We start from the raw sequence: 18260 nt of genomic DNA, 5'->3' as shown, positions 1-18260 counted from the left end.
TTTTATTTTTATGTGGTGCTGAGGATCGAACCCAGCGCCACGCGCATGCCGCTACCGCTTGAGCTGCATCCCCAGCCCTATTTGGATTTTTTTTAAGTTTATTTTTTATTGGTGCTGGGGATTGAACCCAGGGCCTTGTGCCTGCTAGGCAAGCACTCTACCAACTGAGCTATCCCCAATACTACTTATTTGGAATTTTTTTTTTTTTTTACAACATTCAGAAACATCAATGATCACACAAGACAAGGCTGTCTGTCCGGCCATACCTAGTGACTCCACCATATTTTAGTGTATGGATGAGCCACAGTGTAAGCCACTCCCTTCTGATGGGCACTGCAGTTCTTTCCAACTCTGCCTTGCAGTTGAACCTATCCAATTCCTAATGCTCTGTCTTGTATTACATCCTTCCCTCCCTCCTTGTCTCCCCACAACCCACCCACCCAAGTCCCCCAATGACCACTTCTAGACTAAGTATCTGGCATCACTGTGTGGTGGTTCCTGCCACAAGAATGCCCACGTTCTGGCACCATTTTCTCCAGTGGCATGCAAGGGACTGGTGCCTCAGGACAATTCAAATTCTGCTTCCCAAAGACTTAGTTACCAAGTGACTGCCACTTGGGGCTGGGGGGAGCAGCACACACTGCAATGGCTGGGATGAAGAGGGGAAGGATGAATTTTCTGGGCAGGTTCCCTCAACAGTCCTCATCCAGCCCCTGACAAGGGTCTCAGGCCAGTTTCCTGCTGCAGGCAGAGGTCCATGGATACCAGAGATGATCCAGAGAATACCCTTCCCATTTTCTAGTGTTTTCCCCATTCTGGATTCCTGGTCATTTTAAACAAAACCAATGAAACATAATTTTTAACCAATCCAAATGGCAGTAATTTTTTTTAAAGGATTATGTTCAGGGTTAGCAAAGTTACTGGGAAGAAGTCATTCTATCACACCAGTGCAAGTGCAAAACAGTGCAACCTCTCGGGCTGATTAACTGATGACATGCAAGGTTCTTAAAATCATCCTCTGTGACCAGCAATTTCAAATTAGAAATTCATTACCATAAGCATACTTACAGATATACAGACAAGGACCACCACCATAGGACTATGTAAAATCCAATGGTCAATCCAATGGTTCACCAGACACAATCCAAAAAGCATTCACTGGGGGGATGGATGAACAAACTGTGTTACATACATACAATGATTTATTACTCGGCCATAAAAAAAAAATAGACTACTGATAGAAACAATGTGCGTGAATCTCATAAGCATTACATTAAGTAAAAAAAAAAAAAAGTAAAGTAAAAAAAAGGAAGTCAGAAAGGAGTCCATATAAGTTTCATTTATATGAAACTCTGGCAAAAACTAATCTAATCTACAAAAACAAAAGTAGGTCGAGGATTGTTTGGAGCTGGGCGTGGGATGGAATGACTGGCCGAGGAGGGGAACAGGGAGCTTTTTTAGGTTGATGGTAATGTCTTCCATCTTCCATTGTGACCTGAGTGGGCAAGTTTGCCAAAACTCACTGTATACCTAAGATCTGTATGTCATACCATATATAAATTATTCTTTGGTATTAAAAAAAATAAGAAGCTCCACCTAAATATCCAATAAGGAGATGAGTTGATCAAACCGTGGTGTAGCCATGAAATATAACATTATACGTGAGACTGGAGAGGAGTAATTAATAACCTAGAAATTCGTGTCTTACACCCAGTTCATGAAAAAAGTGAAGTTAGAGAACTATAATACACTTGATGGCGTATTTGTAAAATAAAATGCATCTATATGAATAGAAGTGACCAAAAGAAAACATTCTATTCATTCATTCAATATGAACCTGCTGAGTTTCTACTACACACCATTACTGTTATAACCCCAGCAGAAGACAAAGCATCCCTTCTGCTCATTGAGCTTCTGTTCCACGGTTTTATAAAAATATTTAGATGATTATGCAAACACTAAAATAATAAAATGGTAAAGGAAAGAATGCAAATCATACTACTAAGTGTATCAAAACACAGACAATTTATGCTTGCTCAAGCTTGCACACAACGACTCATAAATGACTATGAGATGTTAAGATCCTTTTCCTTTGGGGAAGAGAAACTGGGGGATAGGATGAAAGGAAATCTTTTCACTATCCTTTTATACAGCATTTCCTTTTAATCATGCTCACGTATTCTCTATTTCTAATAAACACAAGTGATTATTTCTAAGTTTTTTGCTAGGATCCAGTAATCAGGAATTGGGTGGAGAAGAATGATGTGGAAAGATGCATAGGCAAAATGAACAGAAAATTTCCAAAGTCCCTTTCCAGTTTTACTTTTTAAAAAAATCTTAAAATTCCTTGTGATGACATGCATACAAAAGAGCAGAATATACATCAAGTGTTATCAGAGGTCATTTTCAAGTGGTAGATTGGGAGGGGAACCTGACTTTCTTCCGATTGCTTGTATTTATTTTTGCAGTTTCTGAAACAAATACTTTGTGTGCTTGTGTGTGTGTGTGCGTGTACATGTGTGTAACAACCCAGAGTCACCTCCCGCTGCCAGGTGCACCAGAGAATCATTGGCTGCACTCCCTTTACCCAAGGGGATAAGTGATTTAGGAAGACAAAGAACAAGTCAAGGACAGGGGCATGGGGCCAGCTCCCAGCCCTCAACGTCCTCCCCTTACATAGAGAGCACAGGCTTCCCCTGTCAACCAGGGTGCCCAGCCAAGTCCTTCCCCATCCCACACCCTGGAGGCCCGGAGGTTGACAGAGTGCACACAGATCCATATTCTCCCTGGAACACCTGGGAGGCAGGTGTTACAGATAAAAAAAAAAGCCTTTGAAGATAAGTCTGCTTCTTCCACAGACAAGGTGCACTGAGATCAAGCTTCAAATGGGTGTTGTACACACACACACACACACACACACACACTGTGCACTTTGGTATTCTAAAACCGAAGGATTCAGTGACAATGCCGAGTCCTGATTCGATTGTGCCATTAGCTTCCTGTAAGATGCAGGTGAGGGCCAGGTACCGGGACCATGCCTGTAATCCTAGTGACTTGGGAGGCTGAGGCAGGAGGATCACAAGTTCTATGCCAGCCTCAGCAACTTAGACCCTGTCTCAAAATAAAAATAAAAAGAGCTGGGATATAGCTGACTCGTAAAGCACCCCTGGGCCCAATTCCCAGGACCACAAAAATAAAGGAAAAAAAGAAAAACAAAAAACAAGACACAGGTGAGGCATTGCAGCCAGGGAGTCTCAAGCTGGACACCTTCTTGAATGACATATTGTCCAGCTCTCCAACCCCATCTTCAGTTTTTGGTCTTTCTCCCATCTTTCACCCTGTCTGTACACACCTCCGGGGATAGCTCAAATCACCTTGGCAATGTGAACTGAAGAAAAATTCCTTCTTGTACTGTGAAGCTTGGTGCCCTCACCTCCAGGAAGGACCATGAGGGTCAGTCATTTAAGATATCACTCGAAGACAAGTGACAATGCCAAGTCACTTGCGTCACCAGGAAGCACCCTGTCAGTACAGTAGATAAGGTCTTGTCAAGGCCCACATTTGGGTTTGAAAGGCCTGAACTGCATGTTCCTAGATGTAAGCTGGGCAACAGGGTCTGAAATACCTTCCTATTGGCAGATCTGGGCGAGTTTTGTGATAGGGGGAAGAACTCCTGCCTGGGGCTGCAGAAGCTCAAAGCTGGGTAAAGACATGGAAAAACCACCACTTTCTATAAGGAGTCAGATGTGTAGCTTATGGTGTAAAAATGTAAGGAATCTAGGCAAAAGAGTGAGAAAAATACATACATATATATATATATATATATATATATATATATATATATATGGAAAGAAAGAACCAAAAAAACATGCAAACTTCAGGGGTTGCTAGAAAACAACACAGTTGTAACTCAGAAGCCAAGGATGGATCTAGGATGAGACTCTACCATTAGTCGCTGGCAGAGTTCAGGCGAGACAAAAGCCCTGACGCATTTCTTTCCCTGATAAATTAGAGGAGCCCCTTTGCCACTCCAAGGCCAGACAACAGCAGAGGCCAAAGCACTTCAAGGTGAGAAGCACCATATATAGGTATGGCCACCCACCAGGACCAAACAGGGAGGTCCTGGCCTGATAGGGCCTGGCCTGGTCCTTCTCAGGGCCTAGAATGAGGCCAGCACTCACAGAGGCTAACTTTTCAGGGTGGTTTAAGGAGAGTATATTTCTTAGAGACCATTGCAAACAAACCAAAGCACCAGACCCTATAGTCCTGATTGACAGTTTAAATATTTCCCTGCCTTGTAAAAAAAAAAAAAAAAATTTTTTCCCCCCAAACAATTTACATTCAAGCTCTGATACAATCAGGTGTTTGCTCTTAAGACAGTGACATTTAGCTGAGGCTTGGAGTTCTGTCTCTGTAAAATAGGGGTAATCCCAGCACAGGGCCAACATGAGGAGTAGATGAGATGATTCTTGGTAAAATTTGTATTGTTGGTGTTTTAGAAGATCTTTTTCTAAATTTGATCACAAATCAATGTCCTTTATCATTCCACTGAATCAAGAAACCCTGGTGTCCCGAAGATAAGGTCCTCTAAGTGTGCAGGGAGGCAGCTTCAGGAAGTGGGAGAGAGGCTCCAGATGGCTGGCTGCTCTACAGAGCTCAGCCGGGGGCAGGTACCATGTTGACTTCCACCCCAGAAGATGGTGGGCCCTGGGGGAGTGGGAGGAGGAGGAGGCCTCTGGCCAGGCTCCAGAGCCCAGAGATGAAGCTACCCTTAGGCCACATCAAGCCAGGCTTATCAACACGGCCTTCGGGTAGATATTTTTTCCTCCAAGTATCCCCCACCCCCCGCATCTCCCTAAATTCAAAACATCTTAAACCACAATGTTGAAGGCTCGCAAACATTTTCTTCACTTACTATTACTAACTCTTTTCTCCCAGTTGGAGAATGAAGGCTACACGTAAAACAAGTGTAAAGAAGACGAGAGAGTTTTATTTTTGTGGCTCATCTGGAGATAAAACTCAGGAAGAAAAATGGAATCTTTTGATAGAGGTCTGGGCAGGATTATCTCGATTCTTCTTTTCTGGGCTCAACCTGTAGTCATTCTCCCAGATCCTTAAGCTGTACTTTGGTCCAGGCCTGAAAAGCTGCCCTGTGGTAACTGTCTCCGCCCAGCATTACCCGAGAGGAGAACAGGCAGGTGTCTAGGGAGCTGGGAGGCATCCTCCTTTGTGTCCTGTGTCTGACAGCCCAGCTAACTGTGGACTTCCCTGGCTGTTTTAGTCAGCTTTGTCACTGCTGTGACCAAAAGACCTGATAAGAGCCATTAGAGGAGGAAAAGTTTCTTTGCGGGGGCTCATGGTTTCAGAGGTCACAGTTCATGGAAGGCTGGTTCCATTCCTTGGGATCGAGGTGAGGCAGAACATCATGGAGGAAGGGTGTGGTGGAGAGAAGTGGCTCAAGACATCAGGCCAGGAAGCACAATGACACTCCCCTCATGGACACAAAATATATACCCCAAAGGCACGGCCCCAATGCCCACCTCCTCCAGCCGTACTCTACCTACCTTCAGTTACCACCCAGTTAATTCCATCAGGGGATGAACTCACTGATCAGGTTAAGTTTCTCCTCACCCAATCATTTCACCTCTGAATGTTCTTACATTGTCTCACAAGTGAGCTTTTGGGGACATCTAATAACTAAACTACAACACTGGATAAGCCAGGAGATACCCCATGACAGAAGCCGAGGACCCAACATAGGATCCCTGGGAAGCACTCCTGGCACAGCCATTCAACATCCCCCAGTAGAGTCTATCCTGGGCCTGTTTCCAACCTATGGGCTCCTTACTGTCTGTGACTGCAAGGTCCCTCCCCAAAGTACAAGGCACAGGAGCTCAGGGTCTAATGAGCAGGACATGTTTACTACATAGGTGACAAAGATCATGAGAGAGGTAAACACAGGTTGTTGGGACAAGGACACATGGCAGAAGGGAGAGAGGCTGGGCAGGAAAAGTGGCCTTCAGGCTGAGTGCCATCCCATGTTCTAATTCCACCATGGGTACCCCAAACTTGCCCAAACTTGCTAATTCTTGGGAGTCAAGATTCTGTATTAATTTTAAACTTTGGTAGATGTATCTTTCTGCCCAAAAAGAAAATAAAAAGTGATTATGGGTTTGCTCGTCTGGTACTAGTACTTTACCACTGAGCTGCATATCTGGTCCTCTTTATTTTTTTATTTTGAGATGGGGCCTCACTGAATTGCTGAAGCTGGCTTCAAAGTTACAATCCTCCTACCTCAGACCTCCAAGTCACTGAGATTATAGGCGTGCGCTCTTGTCCTTGTTGCCAGATGGCTGTGATGTGCTGGTTCCTCCCTCAAGTTCAGTGAATAGGGCCAAAGGGCACTCAGGTAGCAGCAGCAGGTAAGAAACCTGACTCTCCTGTTTCCTGTGAATGGGACTCCACTGCCCCATTCACAGGACTGGATGCCTTACCCAGGCAGGCGGTCTTCCAATACAGGGTCCTGCTCCTGTGCACCGGCACCCCACACCCAGCAGAAAGCTCAGAGGGCGGGGGAGCAGAAGGGAGGAGGGGTCTAGGTGGCTTCCTCAGGAGCAAGAGGGCCAGGAAAAATGATCAAAGGAGGAATTTAAGGGCTTAGCATGGGAGAAAGGTAGTCTGAGAACCAGAAGAAGGAGAGATTCCTCCAGAGCTCCCTGGGCAGGAGGGGGGCTCCACTGCCCCATTCACAGGACAGGATGCCTTACCCAGGCAGGCAGTCTTCCAATACAGGGTCCTGCTCCTGGGCACCAGGCCCTTGCCAGACACATGGCTTTTGGTAACTGCTCTCTTTGGGGACCTCAACCCTGTCACTGGTCCAATGATCCAAAGAAATAACAAAGCCTTTCTTACAAGGATTGCATGTCACCCTGTGGGCCCTGTGCAGGGTGGCCACAAACCCCAAGACTTATCCCGAGTCCACACTATATGAAGGGGCCATGGTGTCCCATGCAGGGGTGATACATGGAAAGGCAGGGCACCTGTAAGGTTCCTACTGCAAGTCCTACAAGGTCCCTTAATCCTTACATTCCTATGAAACACTTCTCTGCAGTTTTCTCATGAAGACAGTAAACACTGATGTATTCATCCTTCTCATCACTTCATACATAGCAGAAAGGCTCCGTGGTAGGCACCAAGTCCCCAGCCCTGAACAAGACAGGCCTGTTCTCATGGAGCAGAAACACTAATGTGAGAGGAAAGATGGCAAACAAATAGGAAATGATTTCAGATACTGGTAACTGTTATAAGGAAAATAAAACAGTGATACGGAGGGGGAAATACCACACTGGGTGAGGGGAGACAACCACACTATAGACATATAAGAAGCCCCAAAGAACAGCCAATGCAAACGCACGAACAAGTTGGACCTGTTCAAGGAACAGAATTGAGGTCAGTGTGCCTCCAGAGGAATGAAGGGAGCTGGGGGAGTAGAGGGGCAGAGCATTCTCCTAGCATGTGCAAGGGTCTAAGTTCTATCACCAGCACAAAGAAGGAAAGGAGGGAGGGAGGGAGGAAAGAGGGACATGAAGGATAGGAAGGGAGCAGGAGAGAATGTAGTAGAGTATGCAAGGACCAGAGATTATATCCAGGGAATTTTTTTTTTTTTTTTTTTTTGTACCAGGGATTGAACCTGGAGGCACTCGACCATTGAGCCACATCCCCAGCTCTATTTTATATTTTATTTAGAGACAGGGTATCACTGAGTTGCTTAGCATCTTTCCTTTGCTGAGGCTGGCTTTGAACTCGCGATCCTTCTGCCTCAGCCTCCTGAGCTGCTGGGATTACAGGCTTTTGGTAACTGCTCTCTTTGGGGACCTCAACGTGCACCACCATGCCTTCAAGATCTGTAAGCAAGGAAGTGACACAATCTAAATCATGGCTATTGTGGGAAAATGGACCTCAGCAGTCAGGAAGTTCAGTATGCAGCTCAGGGTTTCACTGCCATTACTACCTTGCACCCAACACCTAGCCTTGTTTCTGTGGTGTTTCCTTTCCCACACTGTAGTAGTCTGATGCTACACTGGACTCAGATCTGATGAAATGGGCCTCCCGCTCTTTCCAGAGTCTCAGGGTTGCCTCATGTGGGATAACTGCTAGTGGTTCTGTGGTGACAACACACGGCATACGTGTCCATGTACTTTGGATTCATCCAGCAATGTTCAACAAAGAATGAGTGTCTAGTGTGTGCCAGGTGAAGTTGTTCTACAGTGTTAAAAATGCATTATCAAAGAAGACGTTTAATAAAAAAAACTACCCCGAGTGGGAAAAACAAGAGGCCAGCCCTCATTCCTCAAGGAAGGCAAGGCACTTTCCGCTGCAAACTCTCCATTAAGCCAAATGTTCTTAAGAAACATCTTTTTGAAGAGGAAGAGAGGAAATAAAGAAAAAAAAATTAGCAGTATTTGGAGGACAGGGGACATGCTAGCCAAAGACACTTGGGATTTGCTCTAATAAGATCAGCTTCAGGTCATGGGTGGCCCTGGACACCAATCCCTGAGTGAATTTTCTATTTCTAACCTCTCAACCTGGGACAAACCTGACTTCACTTAAAGGTGAGCAGCCAAGAGGGAACTACAGGAGGGACTATGGCCTCAGTAAAGCACAATTCATGGGTGAATCACCTCCTTTTCGAGGCTTATATACATATGTTTATATACAAAGGGCTGGGCTTGTCAGGGAACTGAACCAGTTGAGTTTATATTGCTCTCAGTAATCCCTCCCTCTAAGTCAAAGTCATTCTTCATAAGCTATGAGCAGAAAGGACAAGCATAGGAGCCTTTGATAAACAAGGAGGCTCAGTTTCCAAGGCAGCCCTAACTCACTGCACCCAGCCACCACCTCCAGGAAAGGGCAAGACCCCAATGCCTGGTCTACCACCCTTACCACCCCTGCTAATGGAACCAGCAAGACCTGGACTTCTCCAGAAGCCCAGTTTGTCACACTGGCCATTCTGCTCCAGGAAGATCAAGGAAAACGGGGAAAGCTATAGCGTGGACAAGAACGCCAGGCAAGGGTTCAGCAGAGCTCCCACGTAGCTGGAAGACAGCCACTCCTGAGGGAGCAAAACCCCCAGGAGCTGGCAGCAGGTCCCACAGACACCTGGTAGGAAAGGGCTGAATGCAGGAGCTGTGTGTGGAGGGACTGGGGTGCCCCAGAGAAGACCTCTCCCTCTCCACACTGGGTTGAGTAGTGCGCCTCCTTTGCTTAGTGTCCACCTAGAACCTCAGGATGTGAACTTACTTGGAAATAGGGTCTTTTCAGATGTAATTAAATTAAAACGAGGTCATACTGGATTAGGGCGGGTGTGTCCCTAAGAAGAGAAAATACACACAGATAGACTGCAGTGACCGAGGCCATAAATGCCAACGATTGCCAGCAGCCACCAAAATTTAAGAGAGAAGGATTACCTTCTCTGGGGCTTTCAGAGAGGGTGTGACCCTGCCAACACCTAGATCTAGAATTTTTAACTTCCAGAGCTTCAAGAGAATAAATTTTTGTTGCTTCAAGCGCTCTATTCAGGTGGCCCCAGGGGGAAACACACCTACTCCCCTGCTTCACACCTGTTCCCCAAATCACCCTTTCCAGTTTCAGCTCAGGCCAGGGCCTCCAGTCCACCTGGCCCTCCAGCCTCCCACGCGCACCAGCCCTCCTCTCTCCATGGGAGGAGAGTGCAGGGGTCACATTTCAGCTGCCACCTTCTGCAACAGGTGGGGAGCCCGGTAGGGAGGTTTTGTTTTCTCCTTTTCTCCCTCAGCCTTCCAGTTTTGTAGCCTCTGTCATGTAGATTGGAGTTTCTTAAATTTCAGTAGTTCTGTTCCTTCCTACACACACACATCACATATGGCCATAAATACGCCATTATCACGAAATACCATTGACCTAATATTTCTTTACATAAACTTACTCATTTTACTTAAATGAATTTACTGTGTCTAAGCGCTCTACCACTGAGCTACCCCCCAGCCTAATAATTTTAAAAGGAACTGCTATATCATGACCACGATAAATAGAAAATCAGCATCATTTATCCTATGTAGAACTTCTCTCTCTCTCCCTCCATTTATACGTATACACACACGCACACAACACATATGCATGCCTATAAATTTCGTATTAAAATTCATTACAATATGTTTAAAGATCTATTCCTATACAATTTAAACCAACAAGGGGTGGCAATCCTATGAGAAATACTGCCTTTGCGGTAAGGTGACTGTCTCCGTTTAATCGTCCTGGCTGGGAGCTCTAGGCTCCTAATCAGCAAAAACTAGTTCAAGTTCTCTAATATTGCTCTAGTCCTCACTCCCGACCCCTACACACCCCAGCACTCCCGAGAAAGGCACCCAGAGTTCTGAGTTCCCACGCGGGGCGACCTGAGGACACCGAAGGGAGGCAGGAGGAGGAATGGAGAAAGAGGGCCGACTTTAAATACCAAGTCCCGCGAGTGACAAGGGCGGGGAGGGACTGACCTTCTCGCGCAGAGTGCAGTGGACGTCCGAGGCGACGCGCCCTTCCCACCAAGGCTCATCCATCATCGCGACTGCAGCGCTGCGGTCCGCGGCTATCGGGATCTTGGGGCGTACCCTGCCAGGACACGGGGAACTACAGTGGCCAAAGCCTATTGACGGCTCCGACCCCCGCCCTTCACCCCGGTACCCTTATCCTCCCTCGCCCCTGGTCCGGGGCCCAGACGGGCGCCCCTCCTGCCTCTCTCAGCGACGCTGGCGGTCACCTCCTGTCCTGGAAAGCCTACGGGTGCCGCCTCCTCTCTGCCCGCTGGACCCGGGGCGATCTGGAGCTGTGTAACAACTTGCAGAATTTTTATCTTCCCTTTTGCAAAAGTTGCAGAGAAAGTTACCGAGTCCGCTAGCTCGCCCGAGGCCAGAGCTCCGGCGGCGGCCACCGGCTCGCCGTCCCCAACTCCTCCCCCGCCGCCCAGCCTTTGTCCTGCTCCCACATCCTGCCCTCGAGCCGGGGCGAAACTCACGCATCCCTCTCCGGGCGTGGGGGACCGCGGGCGCTGGGCCCCTCCCAGGGTCAAGAGGGCTGTGCCCTCCGGTGCCTGCACGCGGCTGGACCTCGTCCAGGGCTCTCGGCGCTCTCAGCTGCGGCGTCCGCAGCCCGGGTCCCGGGCCGCCGCCGCGCCCCTGCGTGCGCTCGGGTCCCGCCGCGGCTCGCAGCTCCCGACCGCCGGGGGCCTCCCTCCCTCGCTGGGGGAATTGGGGGCCGGGCTTCGCGCATGCGCTGCCAGCGCCCCGCGCCCCGCGGGGCTGGGGGCTGGGGGCTGGGAATTGGAGTCTTTCTTTCCCCACCGCTGGCTGGGCTTCCTGCCCGCCCTCCTCCCTCGCCTTGGTAGAAAGCTTCCTCTCACCTTCGCGGACACTTGTGGTGAGCTCCTGGGCACCCCGTCGGCTTGCACCGCGAGCGTGGGGACGCGGCGCCACCTGCGCGCACCACGCGTGAAACGCGCGGGCAGGCTGTCCCCAGAAAGTTCTGCCTTCCGCGTGCATTGCTCTAGCCAACCTGCGATAAGTTCCACCTGTTTTGTTTATTTTTTTTTCCTTTCTTTTTTATTTTTAAACCCGCCCTGGGATGGGGAGGTGGCTTTCCAAACGACAGACACTTCCCACAAAAGCTCTGGAAAAGCCACTCCTTGTTATCCATGAGTTCCTCACTGGTGTTTATTGTGCTTGTGCAAAGTATGGATCCATGCCGTACATTGTAGGAAAACTAGTCTCCTTGAAAGGTTACGTGGATGGAAAGCAGTGTTTACAATTCAGTAGTTTTCAGAAAGGCGCTTTCTTTAATCAGCCCATCTGGTAGCACAGCATAGGACTGTCCGGATTTTTGTGAGATCTTTGGAGATCACAAACTTCAGATCAAATCCACCTATTAACTGGGTGATTTTTGACAAGTTCCTCTCAAGAGTCTGGGGTCATGTAAAATGGGAATATAAATTTCACTAACCTGCTGAAGATATGTTATCATTAAATGAGATAATGCACGTAAGAGAATAATCACTATGCCCGGTATAAAGTGAACACGGAAGAGTTCTTAGTTTCTGTCTGATTGTCTATAAGCAAAAACCCACGAAAAAAAGATTAAGTCAACTTTGATAAATTTCAATTGAACCTTTAAAAGCACGTTTAATCAATTAATTAATTAATTAATTATACTTTTTTACTTTTTATTTATTTATTTTAAAATATTTTTTTAGTTGTAGATGGACACAATACCTTTATTTTATTTATTTATTTTTATGTGGTGCTGATGGTTGAACCCAGAGCAAACGCTCTGCCACGGAGCCACAATCCCAACCCCTTATGGTGCTTGGGATTCAACCCAGGATATCTCCTGCTAGGCAAGCATTCTGTCCCTGAGCTACATCCCTAACCCTTTTTACTTTGAGATAGCAATTCACCCTAAATTGTTAAAACTGGTCTTGATCTTGCAATCCTCCTACCTCAGCCTCCGAAGTAGCTGGGATTACAGGTGGGTGCCACTAGGTGCCTGGTATGAACAGCATTCTTATGTGTGGTCCTGGGTTCAACCCAGGGCCTCCTGCATGTTAGAAAAGCACTATACCTCTGAGCTGTGTTCCCAGCCCCTTGAAAAGCATTGGGTTTTTTTTTTTTTCTACATTTTTTAATGAGTGCATTATAATTGTTTGTAATAATGAGATTTGTTTATGTAAAAAAATTTTTAACATAAAACAATTATGAGCCCTTGTGAAAGAAAATTCCTGGAATAAGCCAATAAAAAAGTGTAGGCCTTTAATGAGGAAATCGCAAAGGTTGAAAGATAGTAAGGAATACTAGAAGGTATAGAAAGAGGTAAAAACACAAACTTTACCAAACTTACTCTACTAAAATCCTAATGGTTCAGAATGGGTAGGAGGGAATGTAACAATTTTTCTAACATACTAATGGAAGGAAATCAGTGAGAAAAGCTAAGAAATTAATGTTTTAAATGAGAAGATACTTATATTTTTACAAAATTGTTTTTTTTTACTGCTTTCAAGTGCCATTATAATAATTTATTTATTTTTAATTTTTTATTGTTGGTTGTTCAAAACGTTACAAATTTCTTGACATATCATATTCCACACTTTGATTCAAGTGGATTATGAACTCCCACCTTCACCCCATACACAGATTGCAGAATCACATCAGTTACACATCCATTGATTTACATATTGCCATACTAGTGTCTGTTGTGCTCCGCGCTGCCTTTCCCATCCTCCCCCCTCCCCCCTCCCCACCTCTCCCCTCCCCTCCCCTCCTCTCTCTCTACCCCCTCCACTGTATAACCCTGAGGGTCTCCTTCCATTTCCATGCAATTTCCCTTCTCTCCCCCTTTCCCTCCCACCTTTCATCCCTGTTAAATGTTAATCTTCTTCTCCTGCTCTTCGTCCCTACTCTGATCTTAGTTACTCTCCTTATATCAAAGAAGACATTTGGCATTTGTTTTTTAGGGATTGGCTAGCTTCACTTAGCATAATCTGCTCTAATGCCATCCATTTCCCTGCAAATTCTATGATTTTGTCATTTTTTAATGCAGAGTAATACTCCATTGTGTATAAATGCCACTTTTTTTTAATCCATTCGTCTATTGAAGGGCATCTAGGTTGGTTCCACAGTCTTGCTATTGTGAATTGTGCTGCTATGAACATCGATGTAGCAGTGTCCTTGTAGCATGCTCTTTTTAGGTCTTTAGGGAATAGACCAAGAAGGGGAATAGCTGGGTCGAATGGTGGCTCCATTCCCAGCTTTCCAAGAAATCTCCATACTGCTTTCCAAATTGGCTGCACCAATCTGCAGTCCCACCAGCAATGTACAAGTGTACTCTTTTCCCCACATCCTCGCCAGCACTTGTTGTTGTTTGACTTCATAATGGCTGCCAATCTTACTGGAGTGAGATGGTATCTTAGGGTGGTTTTGATTTGCATTTCTCTGACAGCTAGAGATGGTGAGCATTTTTTCATGTACTTGTTGATTGACTGTATGTCCTCCTCTGAGAAGTGTCTGTTCAGGTCCTTGGCCCATTTGTTGATTGGGTTGTTTGTTCTCTTATTGTCTAATTTTTTGAGTTCTTTGTATACTCTGGATATTAGGGCTCTATCTGAAGTGTGAGGAGTAAAGATTTGTTCCCAGGGTGTAGGCTCCCTATTTACCTCTCTTATTGTTTCTTTTGCTGAGAAAAAACTTTTTAGTTTGAGTAAGTCCCATTTGTTGATTCTAGTTATTAACTTTTGTGCTATGGGTGTCCTATTGAGGAATTTGGAGCCCGACCCCACCGAATGTAGATCGTAGCCAACTTTTTCTTCTATCAGACGGCGTGTCTCTGATTTGATATCAAGCTCCTTGATCCATTTTGAATTCACTTTTGTGCATGGCGAGAGAAAGGGATTCAGTTTCATTTTGTTGCATATGGATTTCCAGTTTTCCCAGCACCATTTGTTGAAGATGCTATCCTTCCTCCATTGCATGCTTTTAGCCCCTTTATCAAATATAAGATAGTTGTAGTTTTGTGGATTGGTTTCTGTGTCCTCTATTCTGTACCATACAAAATTGTTTTTTAAAATTTTTTTTTTAGGTGTTGTTGGGCACAATACCTTTATTTTATTTATTTATTTTTATGTGGTGCCGAGGATCGAACCTAGCACCTCACATGTGCTAGGCAAGCACTCTACCGCTGAGCCACAACCCCAGCCCCCCCCCCCCAATCTTAAAGCATATTGAAAACTTTACAACCAATGTTGTCACAAGAATGAATACATTAAGCATCAGGGGAATAACTGAAAATCTATAAAATTCAGTATATCTAAAACTCCACTGTAATAATTATGGCATTTCATTTTTGTTGGGAAAGGGATAAGTGGATAAATTCTTTATTTAATAAATTAGGTAAAATTGCAGAAATTAATGGAAGGTATAAAAGTAAGGATTTACTTAAACTGTCACCAAAATGTAAGAACTGCAAACCAACAAAAATCACCAGAAAATTAGAAGAAAATATAGGTGAATTATTCAGAGGGGAAGGTCTAGATACTAAGACATAGGAAGAAACCAAGAGTAAGGATGAGTAAATAAATTTGAAGAAATATGCAAGATTTAGATACATCAGATATCATTACCAACAAGGCAAGTGACAAATAGGAGAAATTTTTTTTAACACATGTGACAAAAGGTTGATCTTAGTATATAGATCTCTTATAAATTATGTAAAACACTAACCATGCTACATGCAGAAATGAAGGAAGACCTTGAACAGACATGCCATCAAAGAAATTCACACAGGTAAATGTTTTTTATTTTTTTTTAATTTTTGCAGTATGGAAAATTGAATCTAGGGCTTCATGCATGTTAGGCAAGTCCCTTACCACTGAGGTACACCCACAACCCTTTTGATTTTATTTTATTTTGAGAAAGGATCTTACAAAATTGCCCCAGCTGACCTCGAACTTTCGATCCTCCTGCCTGTGTCCCAAGTAGCCAGGATTATAGGTATGGACCACTGTGCATGAGTAAATATCATTTTTAAGTGCCCATACTCACTAGGAAGCACAGTAAAAATTTATAAAACAGTGGGTACATTTTTGGCAAAGAGTTTTGAAAGCATAATACACAAAGTTGGCAAATATACAGTTTGTTGGGTATATAAATTAATGCCATCTGTCTGAACAACAACATGAAAAAGTTTTAAGAGTGTATCATTTGACCCAACTATTCCACTCCTGGAAATTTATTCTTAAAAAAAAAAAAGCAGGGCTGGGGATGTGGCTCAAGCGGTAGCGCGCTCGCCTGGCATGCGTGTGGCCCGGGTTCGATCCTCAGCACCACATACAAACAAAGATGTTGTGTCCGCCAATAACTAAAAGAAATAAATATTAAAAAATTCTCTCTCTCTCTCTCTCTCCCCATCTCTCTCTCTCTCTCCTCTCTCTTAAAAAAAATTATAAAAAAAAAAGCAGATGAGCACAAAGATTTATTTAGAAGAGGTTTCATCAAAATTCTTTTTTTTTTTTTTAATAGCAAACTGTCAGAACAGGACCTGTCTAACAACAATCCACATCTTAAAAAAATTTTTTTAAAGGAATGTATAATGAATTAGGAAAATGTTCACGATACATTAAATAAATAGAAATCTACAGTATAATTCCAATTGTACTACATTCATATATGTTCATTCATATTCATACTGTGTGATCAGAGCAGTAGAATTATGGGAAATTTTAATTTACTTTTTTCTAGTATATCTGCAATTTTCTAAATTTTCTACAAGAAACATGTATTACTTCCATAACCACATAAAAAGAGTGAAGGCTATTTTATTTTTTTATTTGTTCTTTTTAGTTGTACATGACAGCAGAGTGTATTTTGACATATCATACGTACATGGAGTGTAACTTCCCATTCTTGTGGTTTACGTGATGAGTTATGTTGGTCTTATGTTCATATGTGAACACAGGAACGTTACATCCAACTAATTCCATTATCTTTCCCAATGAATGCTATTTTAAAATCACAACATAGATTTTACTAGAGAAGCCTTCCATTGAACAACTTGTGGTGGTTGTATTTTTGTTTTGCTTCCCCCCCAACCCCCCATGCCCCGCCCCCCCCCACACACACCAGTTCTTATTTCTTTTTCAAAACCTTTCTTTTCTGCACATGAAAAGAATAAAGGCCTTTATTAGGTAGTTTGTGGTCCCCTTTTCCTAAAGCTCAGCTATCAGTTATCAGGAGTGCTGATAACAGAGGGAAGCAGATACTTGGGGCTTTTCTCCAGAGGCTATTTTAAGAGGATTCTAAACATTCTCCTTCCGTGCTCTTGTATTCCACATTCTCAGGAGCCCCTCATTTCCCAGTTTTATCTCCGAAGAGTAAAAATACATTGCACCAATAAACTGATGGCTTTGGTGGTGAGTCACTGTCCAAAGGTGCCCTTAGCAGAGAGAGGCTTCCTGTTCTGGACAGCAGGGAGCTGGAGTAGCCTCTTTCATCTGCTCCATCCCTAGCCAAGCCAAGAAGAAATATTCTGTCATCCACTCACTCATTTAAAAACTAAACTTTAAGTACTTGTTATGGATCCGTTACCCCTGCTCCACCCTCACCCCCTGAACCTCATGGACGGGGAAGCACACACTTAAAACAAATGTATTCTACCTGTCTTCAGATTTCTTATGTTTAAATTGGGGGAGGGGAGAATTCTCTGCTTTTTCCAACTTTCCTTAAAGACAATTGATCAAATATTTCCACCGTAGTATTATTTTATTGACTGCAAATTTGGCGATAGACTTGACTCTCTTGTTTTTTATATGATACAAACTCACACATACAGTAAAATGCACATGCTGTCACCCTGGTCCCAGACCTCAAACTCCTTCCCAAGGACAGCCATCACTTATGTTTCCTTAAAAAGTGACCTATGCGTTTACCAACATAGACCCTCATGCCTTTTTTCCTTTTACATCAATGGTAGCATAATGTGAATGTTTTTATGCACCCCCTTTTTCCCCACTCGGTTGTTTGTGGCAGTGCCCATGGAGCTGCATGGTATCCCATAGTCCCAAAGGATGGATCTATAGTGATGTATGTAACTGGTCTTCTTTTGCTGGACATTGAGGCTGTTTCCAGCTTTTGCTGCCAGAACCACACTGCAGTGGATATTCTGGGCAAATGGGTCAAAGATATAAATTCTTTCAACACAACTTTCCAGGGGACACTGAGGCATATACTTTGAGTAGTGTTTCCTCTGGGTCTTAATGGTTTGCACTTGCTATTTAGGACCAAACGCATGAAGTCTGGCTTGGAAGACATCTGCCTTGTTATCACTTTGGTCTTTAATCAAAACTCAAGCTCACCCCTTTAAACTGTTCCTAGCTGTTTCCTCTACATAATCAAAAGAACATTTGCCAAATCAAATCCTTTGTGATGCTTGCCTAGAAATTCTTGAGATATCATTCTGCAGATTAGGCCTGACAATCAGGCAGGAAATACCAAAAAAAAAAAAAAAAAGCAACAATTTGCAAACAGAACTAAAAAATTAGGACATTTATGAATATGTCCCATATTACCTTTTTAAATAATAATAGAAAAGGGTATAATGTGACAAAAATACAAGAGGAATAAGTGAAAAATCTCCCTGTGCCCAGCGTCAGCTTCATGCCTCTCCGTGTGACCCATGCAGTTGTATAG

General features: G+C 44.3%; 1 protein-coding gene across 5 annotated transcripts in view; it reads right to left on the bottom strand.

Moving 5' to 3' along the window:
- Ccnjl (cyclin J like) overlaps positions 1-11473 on the bottom strand; it is a 52915-nt gene extending 41442 nt beyond the window's left edge. The window contains exons 1-2 of one of the 5 annotated variants that reach the window (XM_071612008.1): positions 11432-11473; positions 10530-10644 (exon numbers count right to left, since the gene is read on the bottom strand). In XM_071612008.1, the coding sequence (XP_071468109.1) occupies positions 10530-10595 (66 nt within the window). In that variant the 5' untranslated portion in view covers positions 10596-10644; positions 11432-11473. Of the gene's footprint in view, positions 1-1068; positions 1159-10529; positions 10645-10792; positions 10896-10918; positions 10967-11047; positions 11399-11431 lie in introns of those variants that run through there. The other 4 variants (XM_027938773.2, XM_027938776.2, XM_027938774.2 and 1 more) reach the window with 4 other exon arrangements.
- Between the last annotated feature and the right edge of the window lie 6787 nt (positions 11474-18260).

Source organism: Marmota flaviventris, chromosome 5 (assembly GCF_047511675.1).
Source record: "Marmota flaviventris isolate mMarFla1 chromosome 5, mMarFla1.hap1, whole genome shotgun sequence".
NCBI classification, from domain to species: Eukaryota; Metazoa; Chordata; class Mammalia; order Rodentia; family Sciuridae; genus Marmota; species Marmota flaviventris.
The sequence above is the reverse complement of the archived record's forward strand: the minus strand, read 5'-3'. Positions and strand labels throughout refer to the sequence as shown.